Source organism: Xyrauchen texanus, chromosome 30 (genome assembly GCF_025860055.1).
Source record: "Xyrauchen texanus isolate HMW12.3.18 chromosome 30, RBS_HiC_50CHRs, whole genome shotgun sequence".
Lineage (NCBI taxonomy): Eukaryota > Metazoa > Chordata > Actinopteri > Cypriniformes > Catostomidae > Xyrauchen > Xyrauchen texanus.
The window spans coordinates 27,398,535-27,414,236 of NC_068305.1; the positions used below are offsets into that span (position 1 = coordinate 27,398,535).

General features: G+C 38.1%; 1 protein-coding gene across 4 annotated transcripts in view; it reads right to left on the reverse strand.

Moving 5' to 3' along the window:
- Positions 1-947: 947 nt before the first annotated feature.
- LOC127623747 (fibronectin type III domain-containing protein 1-like) overlaps positions 948-15,702 on the reverse strand; it is a 58,997-nt gene continuing 44,242 nt past the window's right edge. For all 4 annotated transcript variants that reach the window (XM_052098229.1, XM_052098231.1, XM_052098230.1 and 1 more), the window contains 7 exons: positions 14,453-14,689; positions 12,268-12,376; positions 4,254-4,333; positions 4,131-4,160; positions 3,464-3,625; positions 3,073-3,195; positions 948-1,683 (listed from right to left, as the gene is read on the reverse strand). In XM_052098229.1, coding sequence (XP_051954189.1) covers positions 1,568-1,683; positions 3,073-3,195; positions 3,464-3,625; positions 4,131-4,160; positions 4,254-4,333; positions 12,268-12,376; positions 14,453-14,689 — 857 coding nt within the window. In that variant the 3' untranslated portion in view covers positions 948-1,567. The remainder of the gene's footprint in view (positions 1,684-3,072; positions 3,196-3,463; positions 3,626-4,130; positions 4,161-4,253; positions 4,334-12,267; positions 12,377-14,452; positions 14,690-15,702) is intronic.

Here is a 15,702-nt window from a genome sequence, read left to right on the forward strand (position 1 = left end):
AGTCAGAGATGTGTAATCGCAAAGGGACATCTAGTGGCTATAGGTGGCACTTCAGCACAGCAACTTAACATAAACAACACATTACAGTATAAATCGTCTTGCATCGCTTTGCAGGACAGCGAAAGACATTTAATAGGCCCTGATTTCAATCTCTCACCCTCTGAATTCCATTATATTAGCTATGCTGATGAAAGTGGTTAGGAAATGTTTTCAATTGCTATAATTCACTCTGTTTGCTCTGTAATGTTATGTTGCTATGGTTACAAACAGTGCATTGATATTGAACGGTGATTCAAAGTGACTGGAACTACCTTTGCATTCAACGGTTTGAACTGCATGCATTCCAGCCAATCAGAATCACGTATTAGAACAGACCATGGTAAAATATAATTTGGGCTGTTGATTCAAAGCATTACTTCGGTGCAATTAATTATATTAAAAATAAAGTCTAAAGAATTACACATATGATTGTGTAACACAATCATATATGGACCGTATTAGAGTCCTTAGAAAAGCCCTACAATAAATCAGTTGTCAACAGATTGACAAATTCAGTTGCTTAATGAATTGCTGCATACTGTAGGCAAATGTTAAATATTATGTAAATGAACAATATATTCCCCCTTAGTTGTTTTCATTGCCCGCTGGGCCCACGACCCACGGTCGTTTTCAAGGTTCTCTTTCGGTCGGCCATCATGGGCTCTCTTTAACCTCAGTCTCCAGTGCGGCTTTACTCCCTGCTGATTAAAAATTGACAGATAGATTGATAGCCCTAATTTTTATATGATACATGAGAAATGATATTATATATGATATGATACAATATGATATATGATATGATAATATCACTGTTCTGGCTCAACCTACATGAAAATGAAGTTTAAACAGAAATATACTTTGAAAAAATGTCTGTAGAACCAGTTTTAATAGCAGAGGAAGAGGTAAAAGTTAGATTTTTCACTATAGCACCTTTATTCAATTTTTAACCATTCCTGAGCAAAACAAAAATATATTTTTTATTTTTTTATTTTTTTTATTTTTTCAATCTGCCCTAATATGGGCAATAATTCCATACCAACCTTTGGTAAGAAAAAAAAAAAGAAAAAAAAAAAAAGTTATAAAAACAACAGCTTGCATCAGTCACAGAAAATTTGTTACATCATTTGCGAATCAGTGATTCACACATTCCTTTGTCATTTGATTTTGTGCTTTGATATTTAAGTAGCCTACTGTGTTTCTTTGAAGTTACTATAAGGTTCCAGGTGGAATTGAATCTGAAACAATTAGATCACTGAACACATGAAATAAAATAAAAGACCACTGTTATTAAACTCAATACACATGCTGCAATATCCTCATATACAGACTGATTTAAAAAAAAAAAGTGCTTGATTTAGAATATGTAAAAATGTGTGTTATTCAAAGTACTATATTCCTTCCATCAGAAGCAGTTGCTATATGATTTAGATTTTGTTGCCATGGTGAGCAATATTTCACCTCTTTGAATGGCTGATAAATAAAGGGGAGAACATATTGCCTGTGGAAATGTCCTTTTGGATTTTCCTCATTACCACTTCCCAGGGATTGGAACTCCACACTCATACCAGCCTACAAAAGGATTTGGTGTGCGCCTGCCGATGGCACCAAAATTCACTGGCACTTGTCTATCTGAACGATAATAACCTGAAATACACAAAAATACATTTTGATACAATGATTGAGTGCCAGCATGGATAGCTTGATTTTTAAAGGTGTCCAACCCAGTTTTCTTCCACTTAGTGCCTTTTGTTTACATTATCTGTCAAAATAATAGTTGACATTCACTTTACTATAAATTATGAAGGGGAAGAGGGTCCAATGAATGTGCAAGTTACACCTTGGTCTCAATTTAAAAAATGGGCAATTGGCAAATTTTGATTGCATGTGAAAACTGGAAAGACTTTTTTTTTTGCCAACTTGCTCATAAATTAAACCTCAGGTGGGCATATTTAGACCTTCACTTTACACTCTTTAGACCTTGATGTCTTAAAAAACACATGTAATCATAACTTGAGTTCTGTGGCTTTTAGTCCATGTCTAGCTTTGAAGCCATCATTATAGTGTTACAATTTGACAAAATTAACCTTTAGCGGATATACACATTTAAAATGTACATTGACCACATTTACATGCACTTAACAAAATGGTTTATTCCAGGGTTTTAGCAGAAAGCACCATCCTGAAACATAATTTAAACAAGTATGCTGATTTCATTACGCCATTTAAGGGATTAAGAGAATGCGTTTTAACAAACCTAGGCAGGGTTGGACTGAACTGGGAAGAAAAATATGCCTGGGATTTTACATGGCAACTGGCCCAAAACTTGATGAGAAAACTTGTTCGCTGTCCTTTTCTGCATATCGCGGCGCCATTTTGTGGTCCGTTCTGCATAACGCGGCGGCTCATATTAGCTTATCGCTGCCCATTTGGCCCGTAATGTGGCCGACCCACTGGCTCGATCAGTACTCCCGATGGCCAGTCCACCCCTGATCAGCCCCAAAGTGCATCGGTCTACCGGGAAAATGCCCGGTATGCCAGATTACCAGCATTTTTCTCTCAGAAAATGCGGCTTATTGTGGCCATTTAAACGCATAAGCGGTGTTCTGATAGGTGTTTGAAGAGTGCACTGCATGGAACAGACCGGGTTAACAAACGTCATAGGATGGAGCCTAACAACAAGTCAACATGGCGGAAAGAATTAAACATTTCTGGGAGCACAGTGAGAAAATCACATACACTATAAACTATACCCATTTACACAATGTAAAATATTGACTGTCCCTCACATCTGTGTACATGCACTGGTACATTACAGCGAAGCAACAGAGAATACAATAGCAAAGATAACCTTGCGATAACCTGCTTTCTTGCAATAAGCCGCTTTCTGGTGTCCATATAAATGTAGCCAATGACTCAAATGTAGCCCAATCAAATGTTCTCTAGAATGAAAATGTCCTGCCTTCTAATACCACCTGCAACCAACTAGCAAGTAGCAAATCGTGGCAGTATCACCTTTGCAAATCACTGCAGTACCTTGAGCTGTGGATAGGTGGAGGGAGAGATTGTGTGGTCCTGTCCTTCCATCTAGATAGGAGTCCACGAACTGGCAGTGGTCCTCTCCATGGCCAAATGAATCAGCAATGCTGAAGAATGTTTCTGAAATGGTGGAAAACAGTTCTAGCTTGACTATTCCCAAACCAAACCACAGACAGTGCATTGTATTTAGCTAAGGGAAACTGTGGTTTGGATGGAAACTTCCCTAGGCTTAACACCAGCACTTCAAAAATAGGTTGCTCCAGATTACAGACACAGTGGAATAAATGCATTAGATTTGAAGTTGTAAGTGCATTTCGATGGCGGCAATAAACAAATAGCACTGATAGGGATAAATAGTATCAATCAATAGAAAGAGAAGGGTCAATACCTCTCAGTCCATCTCCCATGAAGATCTTATAGCGCAATGAGTTGCAGAGGACAACACCTACAAACTTCCTATACCAGGTGCGCTTGACAAACTGACTTCCTTTACAGGAACTGTGGGCAGGGTTATACCTAAATGAAAATGGGATCCAGATAGGCTCCCCACCTAAAGAGGGGATGAAAGCCAACAAGGTTTATAAATCCATTTTGATTACCATAATTCGCAATACAGTAGGTCAATATCAGAACCACGATCCTGCTAAAAAAAAAGACCATCTTATACCAACATGAATTTCTATGCTAGTTGAGGATGTTTTTTGATGGTTAGTGCTGATTTGGTGCTAGTCAAGCTGGAGGACAAGCAAAGCCATGCTGCTCACTTTTTGACCAAGGGCAGTCTTGCGAGTTTAGCTAGTTAAGGAAACTGTAAACCAATATATTAGCATTACATGTTGGGAATGCAGATGGAACTTTTTAAATGTTACTTTGTAAGGAGCTCTAGACATACAGGAACATTGCATGTCATGCAATGTGTCTAAGTATTAAGTAATGATGAATGAAAAAATTACAGACATTACAGTATGATATTCTGTAAAGCTGCTTTGAAACAATGTGTATTGTGAAAAGCACTATAAAAATATTCATTTTTCAATGAAAAAAAAATCTCATACCTGGGGGTCTCTCTATGAGAAGAGGGTCATCTATATGTATAAAAAAAAAAACATTTACAATTTGAGGTATGAGTTTTTTTGCAAATCCAAACTTAATGAGGGTTCAAATAAAAGAAGAATTACCTGACTCTGTGACATACGTTAAAGTTTCACTAAGTGGCCCCAAACCAAAGATGTTTTTTGCTTGAACTTTGAAGTAATACCTGGACACAAAAAGTGAAACCATAGAAGTATAAAACCTATTATTGTAATTATATAATAGTTCATTCAAGTCAGGACTTTATAACTAAATATTACAGTAGGGAACATTAAAGTAAATAAAGGGAAGGGGAAGGGGAAGGGGTTGGGAAGGGAAGGAAAAGGAAATTGTTATGGAAAAGGAAAGGAGAGGATAGGAAAGGGAAAGGAAAAGGGGAATGGGAAAGGAAAAGGAAAAAGAGAGGTAAAGCAAAGGAAAAGAAAATGAAAGGGAAAAGGAAAGGAAAGAGAAAAGGAAAATTAAATGGAAATGAAAGGAAAGGAAAGGAGAGGACAGGAAAAGGAAAAGAAAGGAAAGGGAAAAGGAGAAGGGGAAGCGGTAAGGGATGGGGAAAGAAAAAGGAGAAGTAAAGTTAAGGAAAGGAAATTAAAAGATAAAAGGAAACAAAAGAAAAGAAAGGACAAGGAAAATGGAAGGAAAAGGAAAGAAAAAGGGAAGTGAAAGGACAAAAAGTTGCAAGATGGTACAATCAGCCTCTGGTGAAAAGAAAAGGCTAACAAAGTGTAATGACTAGAAGAGGTTGCATGTCAGAGAGCGTGAGCATGAGCATAACGCATCAAAAAGGAATTTTCAATCGGACAAAACCTCACTGAGACCAATACCCTACTGCAGCCCCTTAAATTTTACTGTGACACATACTTTGCCTCAGAGGATAAATGAGACACGTTAAAAAATTAAAAAGAGAACTCTGATAAAGTTCAAAGGGTTAATTACTAAGTGATTGCTCGCAGCCTTCTGTTTCCCCACTGAGAGACTGTTCAGTAAGCTCACACTTCACTTGGTTTAATATAGGACCCATTTAATGACATAAATTCAGCACTGCTGGATCAAATTAGCACAGCCACGTGGAAACTCTGACCAAAATAAAGAGAACATTACCAGCAGAGGGAGGTTGGGTGTGTGTGTTTGTGTGTGTCTTTGCAAGTTTGCTTATGTTTATGTGTGTGTAGTTTTTCCTTGTCCTGTTGATCATAAAAATTGTGGAATGGCTGAAAGCTTCAGTCTTGACATGGCATTCAAGTGGTTTGTTATTGTTGCTTTGACTTACAAGGAACTGTTCCCCATATTTAACAGAAAAGGGGAACACTTTTTACTTAGCCAAGTTATAAAGATAGCAGAAAGGGATAAAAAATTATAGAATCCTTTATTTTTGGTCACACATTATACACACAGTTTTTTTGCATACATACAGTGAAATTTATTAGTTTTTCCACATATCCCAGCTAAGCTGGGGTCAGAGTGCAGGGTCAGCCATGATACGGCGCCCCTGGAGCAGATAGGGTTAAGGGCCTTGCTCAAGGGCCCAACAGTGGCATCTTGGTGGTGCTGGGGCTTGAACCCCCAACCTTCTGGTCAGTAACCCTGAGCCTCAACTACTGAGCCACCACTGCCCCATTTTATTCAAATTATTCATATTTCATTGAAATTATTCATTAGCACTTTATGTGTGAATTATGAAACATCAGTCAATGTGCTCAGCAGAGTCTAAAATAACAGAGGCTTCTAAATTAATCCCATAAGACAATGAAAATAACTTCATCCTCACATTCCACATTTAGGAACCAACCAAAATCTGACATCTCTAATGAGTGCAGATGCAGTCAAGTGTTTTTTTAATGGTAATGGAGTGCTTCTGCCTTTCTAGGAAAGTGAACACAACAAATGTAAATCAAACCTGGACTATTGCACACATCTGCATGTGTTTATGCATGCATATGTGTAGTAAAGCACCTAAGATGGAATGCTGCCAATTGAAGAAAGACAACCCCGGTTGGTTTGATAGGCAGAGGATACTCCACATCTATTGGAAAAGTAGACAGATAATAAATACTTATCTACTATGACAAAGATATGTTGGTAGGGGTTGTCTTGGTAAGCAATGTTTTATAGTGGTTCATGAGAGCAGTGGTCAACAGTATTTCTGTGTGACTTCAGGACAGTAGGCATGATACAGCTCAGAGAATGTGATTACAATTTTGGCTGGATCAAAGGCTGGCAGGCTCTGAGTCCCTTTTTTTGAACACATGTTCCACATGAACCAATTTCCACAGCGTAAAATAGCCGTTTCTAAAGCTCTTGTGAAAGTGATCTTATTCCTAAGTAAATGAAAAGCAAACTTGCTGGTGCCTCTGTAATTTTTAGAAGGCTGACAGAAGGAGAAATAACTAGAAAGGGAGCAAAGACAAACCTTTTACACAGTTAAATAATTCTTCAGTAATATAATTTTACTTGATGATCGTCTCCCGATCATCACGCTGGTGAGGACCCACCTCTATACATACCCATCGGCTATATCAATAACTGCCCCATCACCCAACATACAAAGTCTGGGGAAGAACAGAACTTGAGTGCCCAGGACCTCGCAAACTAAATTCTCGTCTCTCAACCAAAACTCCTGAATCCTCGAACAAGACCAGAAGGCATGTATTAAATCTCCATCCTCCAACTGGCATCACCAACAGGTGCGTGTGTCTTTTAAACCAATCCTATACAGTAGAGTGGGTCCAGTATAATCGATGCAAAACCTTAAATTGGTTCAGACGCACCCTTGCATCTCTAGATGTAGACTTGAAATTTTTTTTTTGAATCCTTGTCCACACTCCCTCCTCCAATACCAAATATAAATCTTTCTTCCATAATCTCTTGAGAGAAGTAGATGTTCTGACCAACAGACTCTGTATTACCAGGGAGTAATACACTGATGCCTCCTGACCTTTTCCAAAAGCATTAATCATCACTTCCAGAGTATCTGCCGATTTAGGGGGTGTATGCTACACCCAAAAATAGCACAACGGTGCAGGTGGTGCAGCTGAAAATCTTAAGAACTGAGATCTTGGAATCCTACAATTTTGAACCATATTTTCAAAAGATGCCATATTCTCAACACTCCACTCTCATATAGGTCACTGAGTGTAGTAACCTCCCTCACAATCCACTCTGACCAGCAGAAAGGGGACTTATTAATATGTAATTTTGGGTTCAGACATAGGCTCAAGGCAACATTTAATGTAATGTTATATCAGACAATAAATGTCTGAAATTAAACACTCTGGACACTTTTGTGCATACTGCGTGCAAATGTGAGATAACAGGGTGTGACTTAACTTCTCCCATTAGTTTAATAGAAAGGCTTTGCAAGGGTAAAATGGGGGCAAGAACTTCCTGGGAGGGGCTCTCTCAGGTGGAAGTGACCAATTAGCCAAATGACTAAGACTGAATGCATAGTAATAAAACAAAATCTTGGGCAGTAACTTATAGAAATATTTACCTCGTAAAGCTCCTCCAAGGTTATCTCAGAATCAAGATAATTTTTTTGTTCAGTCGGGTCAAGGTAGAATCCTTTAAAAGCATTATTAATATCAATGACTGAGGTAAATATTTCACCACCAGTCAGGGGACAAAGTAGGGAATGGTAGAAAAAGACTCTCTCTGCTTTATATATTTAGCCAAAAGCTTCCCTACTTTGTCCCCTGACTCGAAGTATGACTGTCATGTCCTGAATAGCCAATACATCACCTTCCATGACAAAATAGTTTTATATCTGTATTTCAATCGGGCCATCAGATGACATTTGGCACTTCAGTTCTGTCTCAGCACTTTTAATATTCTCTTCCAACTCCACGAGTTCTCATGCTTTGGATTGTTTGATGAATGACTGATGAATTGTGTGTTTTGGAATATATTGGACTATTTGGTCATATTTTGATGAATATACTGTATGACTCAACCCCTATGAACCACCTTAAGTGCCTCCCAAGCCACTCCCACTGAGGATACTGAGAACAAGTTGGTCTCCATATAAACATGGATTTCAACCTTTAAAATTATTTGGAAATCAGGATTTTGCAAAAGGGATACATTAATGCGCCAACTATATGATTTATTTTTCTCCAAATGTGGCAACACCTCTAAACTCACCAGTGTGTCATCTGAGAGTAAGATGTTTCCAACTGAGCAATCGGCAACAGATTAAATGAGGGACTTAGATATGTATAAAAAAATATATTCTAAAATAAATCTTATTGATGGACTGAAAAATTATAGTACCTACCCTAAGGGTTCAGAAGTCTCCAAATATCTGTAAGACCATGATTTCTACACATCCTGTGAAGCATCAATGTGGATCTAGGGGGCTTACACACTTTTGCTTCACTATGATCAAGGACTGAGTCCATCAAAAGATTAAAGTATCCTCACAATATTATATCATGAGGGGTGTCAGTGGCTTGCAACATCCCTTCAAGATCTATAAAAAGCCCTGATCATCAGCGTTAGGTGTGTAAATATAAGCTAAAATCAACATTTTCCCCTGAATTGCTGTTAAAACTATAATGACTCTTGCTAATTTATCTTTATTCTGTTTGAGACATTTTAATTGTAGATGTTTACTTATTAATGTAATGACTCCCGTGCTCTTACTTGAGCCAGTACAAAGAAAATATGCCCACCCCATATCTTCCCAAATTTTTCAGCTTCCTACAGGGAAAAATGTAATTCTTTAAGAAACACTATATCATATATCTTACGTTTAAGAAAAGAAATAACCTTCCTTCTTTGGTGAGGTGCCCCAACCCATTCACATTCCACGTGGAGAGAGACAGTCCACTCATATTAACATTTTGACATAGATTTTGACATATTAGAAAAAACAGATTGTGTTTCAAAATATATAGTATAAAGACCACATTCCCCATTTGTGCAACAATCAAACTGAACTTCCCCCACAAACCAAACAAACAGAAAAAAGAAAAATTTGTGCATTAACCCCGCGCACAATAGCGCCAACCAGCGTCCATCCCTCTAATCTCAAACAGTCCATGTATGCCTACAAGTGCCCCTGTGACAACTTTGTTCTCAAACTCAAGTCTGGTGTTTCAATACAAATTTTGTGAGACAGAATTACAAAACAAAAGATTATATATATAAAACAAACTCCTGCCAATAGGCAGAATAAGCACAAAGAATGTGTAGATTCATTCACAAAACTGTCTCGAAGTTAGGATCCTACACAAAACAAATTCCAGCTGCTAGTGGAACCGGCAATTTGTATTTTTTTTTATAAATAAATAAATAAAGCCGTTCAGTTTCCTCAGACAGTCAAATGAATGTTCAGTGAGCTGGCTGTTTCATGAGTTCAGGAGATGACCTAATCATTCCAATGTCCTGCAAAAAATACTCAGATCTCTGAAACAAGAAATCTTTATCAGATGTTCTCAGAAATTTGGCCAGAATTGATCTCTCCCTCAGCCGATCTGCGAGAAACTCTGTGAGCTTGCTCGATTTCCATCTTGTGGCCTGCTATGTCAAGCAGACTTGGAAAGAGCTCGTCTAGGAATTTCACCTTATCTCTGCCTTCTTCATGCTCAGGAATTTCAACAATTCAGACGTTATTTCGCCGGCTATGATTGTCCAAATCCTCCAGTTTTTCACAAACGTGTCGTAAATCTGTCTTGGTTGCTAGAAGATTAGCAGCTAATTCCCTCTCCGATGACTCCAGATAATCGATGTGTCTCTCAATTTCCCCGATTCTTGTGACCAACTCACGAGAATCTGGGATTTAGTTTCCATTGTCGTAATCGATCAACATATTACAGCAAGATCCTCTAAGTCAGCAACAACTTTCGTCAGTATCACAGATATGCTCACCAGCTGCCGCTGGATTTCCCCCACCGCACCGTCCAAACCGAGTCCCTGGTTCGCAGGCCTATCTGAGGTATCAGCTTGAGCACGTAAGTGTCTTTTAATATCTAAATTTTTTTTTGCCATGTTGACTTCAAAGAACAGATATATAGCAGGGTGCATCAAATTACAAAAGATATTTGGGAAAATTAACTTACAATTGTTCATTGTAAGTTCATGATACCTAATGTATTCTCAAATGTTAACAAACAGAACCTTATTGTAAAGTGTCACAGAAACAGGAAATGAAATTTACGTGCTGTATATCAAGTTTGGCTGCTGGTTTCCAGTGAAATGTCCAGATGGGGCGCCAAAAGCAAGTAAAATGGTGTTGTTTTCAGACGAGGGTTCAAGGTGAATTTTAGATGGATGGTTTTAAAACATACCTCACTAACCTAAAACCACAGTCCTTCAAGTCCAATGCTCTATCAGGTGAGCTACCATGCAAGCTATTCATTCTGGAATAAGTGTATTTATGCAGTTGGATCTGTAATACAAGCATTCAAATTTAATGTTTTTCAAAAGATGAATTTGAGTAAAAGTGTGTCAATATCATAAAATAGCAGGGCCTGAGAAATAGAGAGAAGAATAAGTATTTATAAAGTCATTTATCAGCCATTAAAGTAATGATTTGAGTGAAAGTGAATAAAACACACAGTTGTTGTAGTGCCACTAGTGTTCATTTCACCTGGAAACTGCAGGAAATTGTATCTGGAGACACGTTTAACAAGTTTTGCAACAATGTACAGTATACAGAGTAAACTTTTTCACTATGAGACCAGGTTGCAGCACAGAACACATTATCATCAAAATGTCAAAGCTAATTTTTTCCCATTAGATTTGCTCCCATGACTTAACCTGTTAGATGTTTTAAATGTTTTTTACTACATCTGATCACCTATCATGTCAGAGATAGTTTGAGACTTTGCAAAAGATATTTGGGAAAATTAACTTTACATCATTGCACTTACTGTAACTACTCCAAGACAATTTTGCACAACTTGACAGAAAAAGATAAATGATGCATTCATATAAATGTACATTCTGTCATCTAAACAATTTGCAACTGATGCATGTATGTGCATAGAGATGCAAGTCTTCCAGGATTTTATGGGTTTGGATGCAAGAAACCCTCACACATAGCTACCTAGCATGTCATTTCTTGGATTAAGCATGATTTAGAAGTGATCCCAAAAGATCTCTATTGAGCACTTTTTCCATCGAAGTCAGTTTGATGGGTCATTGTGGACTACAGATGCACACCAATCAGCTGCAATATTAAAACCACCTGCCTAATATTGTGTAGTCCCACTCGTGCCACAAAAACAGTGCAAACCCGCATCTCAGAATAGCATTCTTCTCACCACAATTGTACAATTTTTTTTTTTTTTAACCAGTCTGGCCATGCTCTGTTGACCTCTATCATGAACAAGGCATTTCTGTCCACAGAACTGCTGTTCACTGGATGTTTTTTGTTTTTGGCACCATTCTTATTAAATTCTAGAGACTGTTGTGTGTGAAAATCCCAGGAGATCAGCAGTTACAGAAATATTCAAACCAGCCTGTCTGGCACCAACAATCATCCATGCGATTATGTAAACAGCCAATCGTGTGGCAGCAGTGCAGTGCATAAAATAATGCATATACGGGTCAGGAGCTTAAGTTAATGTTCACATCAACCATCAGAATGAGGAAAAATGTGATCTCAGTGATTTGGACCATGGTATGATTGTTGGTGCCAGATGGACTGGTTTGAGTATTTCTGTAACTGCTGATCTCCTGGGATTTTCGTGCACAACAGTCTCTAAACAGTCTCTATTTACTCTGAATGGTGCCAAAAACCAAAAAACATCCAGTGAGCTGCATTTCTGTGGATAGGAATGCCTTGTTGATGAGAGAGGACAACAGAGAATGGCCAGACTTGTTCGATCTGACAAAGACTAAAGTAACAAAGAAAAATATAATATCAGAATGCTATTCAGATATGCGGGTTGGGACCTACACAATATTAGGCAGGTGGTTCCACTGTTGTGGCTGATCGGTGTATACGTGTACAAATACAAACAAGCAATCAAAGCCATCACTCAATCTCAGCATGTTGATGCCAGGTTTACCTTAGAGTATTTGTTGATGAAAACTGTTGGGTAGATTTTTGAATCAATGTGCATGTCTCCTATAGGAGAATGTGCTGGAACGCACCTGGAATTGGGCTTGAGGTTCTCAACAGGAAGGTGTGTTTCACTTGAGGGTCTGCTTGACCACCTGTTATTCAGGACGTCGTCATAGGATGCACTGTGCACCATGTAGCCTATAAAAGAGCATAGTAACAGAGAAGAATCCACAAAATGTAAAACTGAAATAAATGATGTATTCTGGTGTATGTATAAGCAAAAAATGGTTACAGATGATGTTCCTTTGCAGGGATTCCTCAATATAATCTAAGTTCCAGATTGTGTCATGGAAAGGTTAAATTTATGCCAAGACAGTGGGATGTATAAACTGTTCAGCATGAACATGTATTTTCCATCATTTAATATAACATAAAAGAGAAAGGCAGTGCAGAAACAAAGCTATATGAAAAAAAATGGAGGATTACTGAAAAGGAGGAAAAAAGATAAATTACTACAAGAACATGAGAGAGTAAGCCTGCTATCACATGCAGCCTATCTATTACATAACACAATGGGGCCTCTATAAGCGATTTCTGTTTTGCTAACTTCTGTCATTTTGCAAACTTGAATCACACACCCTCTCACCAAAACCCCACCCTTTACTCAACAAACCCCAACATGCACAATGATTCACAAGCAGACAGAGTTTTTAATTGGCCATTTTTCTGACTGGCTAAAAAGCATGGGCCATTCCCGAGTGTTTTTTTGTTGTTGTTGCTGCCAAAGAACCAGGTTTGATTTCTCAGGAAATATATTTCATTGATATCTATTAGGCAGTTGGGGCATTTTATGATATACTAATGACAGACACCTAAAAAAATGTGCTTCAAAACAAAAATATTTCTTAACATCACTGACTCAACCTGAATACATTAGGTTACACCAACAAAATTAATTAGATCAGGTATAAAAAGCTCCTTGAGGTAATTGCAGGTTATCAATGTACATATACATTGTAGGCATATTAAATCCAGAAAAACTTGTAAGAGCCTGAGCTTACTAGCTCGGCTACTACTGCTCACTGAGCATTCACTCCTGAACTTCCATTACAGTTTAATAAACTCCAGTTATTCGGCAATGTCTAGTAAAATGTATTCATGAGCATCTGGACTTTATTTATCATGAACATTATTTTTCATGAGGACTTTGTCAGTTGTCTGTTGGCAGGGATTCCCTGCATTTAAACATTCTAACATCACGTCATGACACTAACAACAGCTGTGGGAATTGCCTCCCTGTATACATTAATTGGGAACAGTGTTAGATGTAGTATTGTGTTTAAAAAAGTGCACATTAAAATGAAACCCTGATTTGATTTTTACTGAAACAAGGTAGTAGGACATCTGATAACAATTCAGCATAATTTTCATTTCAACTTAATTTTAAATAGCTGTATATTGTGCACTGTATTGTATAGTTTTTAAAAATAACACAATACAGTATACACAGTATTTCCTGTGTAGTAATTATTTTGCAGTATGGCTACAGAGAGAAAAACATTAATTTCTAATCTGATTATAGCCATATCACCTGCAGCCCGGTCAGTACCTGGATGGGAGACCTCCTGAGGAAAACTAAGGTTGCTGCACGAAGAGCTTTTATTAAGGCCAGCAGGAGTGCTCACCATGTAGTCTATGCAGATCCTAATACCCCAGTATAGTGATGGGGACACTATACTGTAGAAAGGCACTGTCTTTCTGATTAGACGTTAAACTTAGTGTCCTGACTCTCTGTGGTCATTATAAATCCCAGGGCACATATCGTAGAAGACTAGGGGTGTAACCTAGGTGTCCTGGCCAAATACTTCCCAAAATACTGTCCTTTCACTTATTGGACAGTTGTTTATTTTTTTTATATAATCACCTTAAACAGAATAGGAAATGACAAATAAGTATTTTGTCTCTAAATAAATGTGATCATTTCTAAGATATTTATTATAGTTACAACATTTTAAAAATGATTGAATATTAGATAAAATTGCCTCAAAATCAACCTTTAGACATTACATGCAATGATCTCATGGATCAGGAAAAGTTTTACAGTGTATAGTGACAAACAGGTGTTTAGGAAAATGCTATGGATTTATTGTTATTGGAGAAAATCAAATCAAAGGAGACTTTTGTCCCAGGGAGCCTTTAGCCCCGTTGTATCTTATAACTTGTTCTGTTCTAGTGACTGTAGTATACAGTAGGTCTTTTATACACCTCACTCACCTGACACCATGTCATCTTTCAGTGGGCGTGCCCAGTCCAAAATAACAAAGGAGTGACAGCCCTCCATGGCAACCACAGTGACATTATGGGGCTTGTTCTTGGGTGGCTGCTTTTGATTGAATGAATGCTGGTCCTTGTCCATCAAGTCTGCCAAGACATCCACTTGCAGGTACTCTAGAGCCTCGGTCAGAGAGCAGGGAGCTCCAGGGTCCTTACGGACATAGTTTACATACGGAGCTGAGAGCAGGAGTTTGTGAGTTTAAAGGAGAAGAGGAGAAAGGGAAAAGATGTGATTAAAGAAAAAAAGTGAAATTTTCTTTTCCTTACAAAAATCAAGAGTTCTGGCAAACTTGGGCAAATTTGCAGCAAATTCACCCAAACTCATTATTTTCACATGCAAATAAGCTTTGCGACAAATTATTAATTGTCACAAAAAATGTGCTGCAAATTCAACACTTCTGGTAAAGCGCTGCAAGCTTCTGGCAAACATTTGTGGCGAATCACAAGCTCATTTGCATGTGAAAATATGTGGCAGGGCGGAGGGTGGGGCCGGGTCGTGATTTTACACACCCGGTCCCTTATCAGGCTAATTAAGCCTCCGAGAGGGATAAAGGCCGATGGCAGACGGTGGTGCGACGAGAGAGAGATAGTTTGCGGACATGTCCATCATGTGTGTGTTTGTCTTTTGGTTTAAGTTATTCATTAAAATATTATTTATATTGCCAAGCCGGTTCTCGCCGCCTCCTTTCCATCGAACCCCTTTACAGTGGTTTTGGAACATTAGTGGAACATGCCCATATAGTTAATTTGATAAACTACACCTGTGTTTACTCAGCTAGGACACCTTTGTCTGAAAATACTTTTGGGGCTACAATATGTATATCAAAATTGCTTTCACATCTGTCAATTGTATAACAACTTGTACTACGAGGATTGGACAACAAGGACTTTCATTCAAATCGATGACAAATAACTTAAATTACCATTCAATAAACATGTACATTTCTGTTGTTTTTCATTTTACATGTTGTTCTATTCTAAAAATGTACACAAGCTCTGCTGAGGAATTGAGCTACATTTGTTGATACTTTGCTGTAGACTGTGGCTTTTTCCTGTTGGCTCGATGAAATTCTGTTATTTCTGTCATCCTACGTAGGGCCAGCTGGATCCACAGCTGTGAAAACTTCCAGATAACAAACCCCCCATGTGCTCCATGTGATGCTGACCATGACACAGAACAAAAAACACAC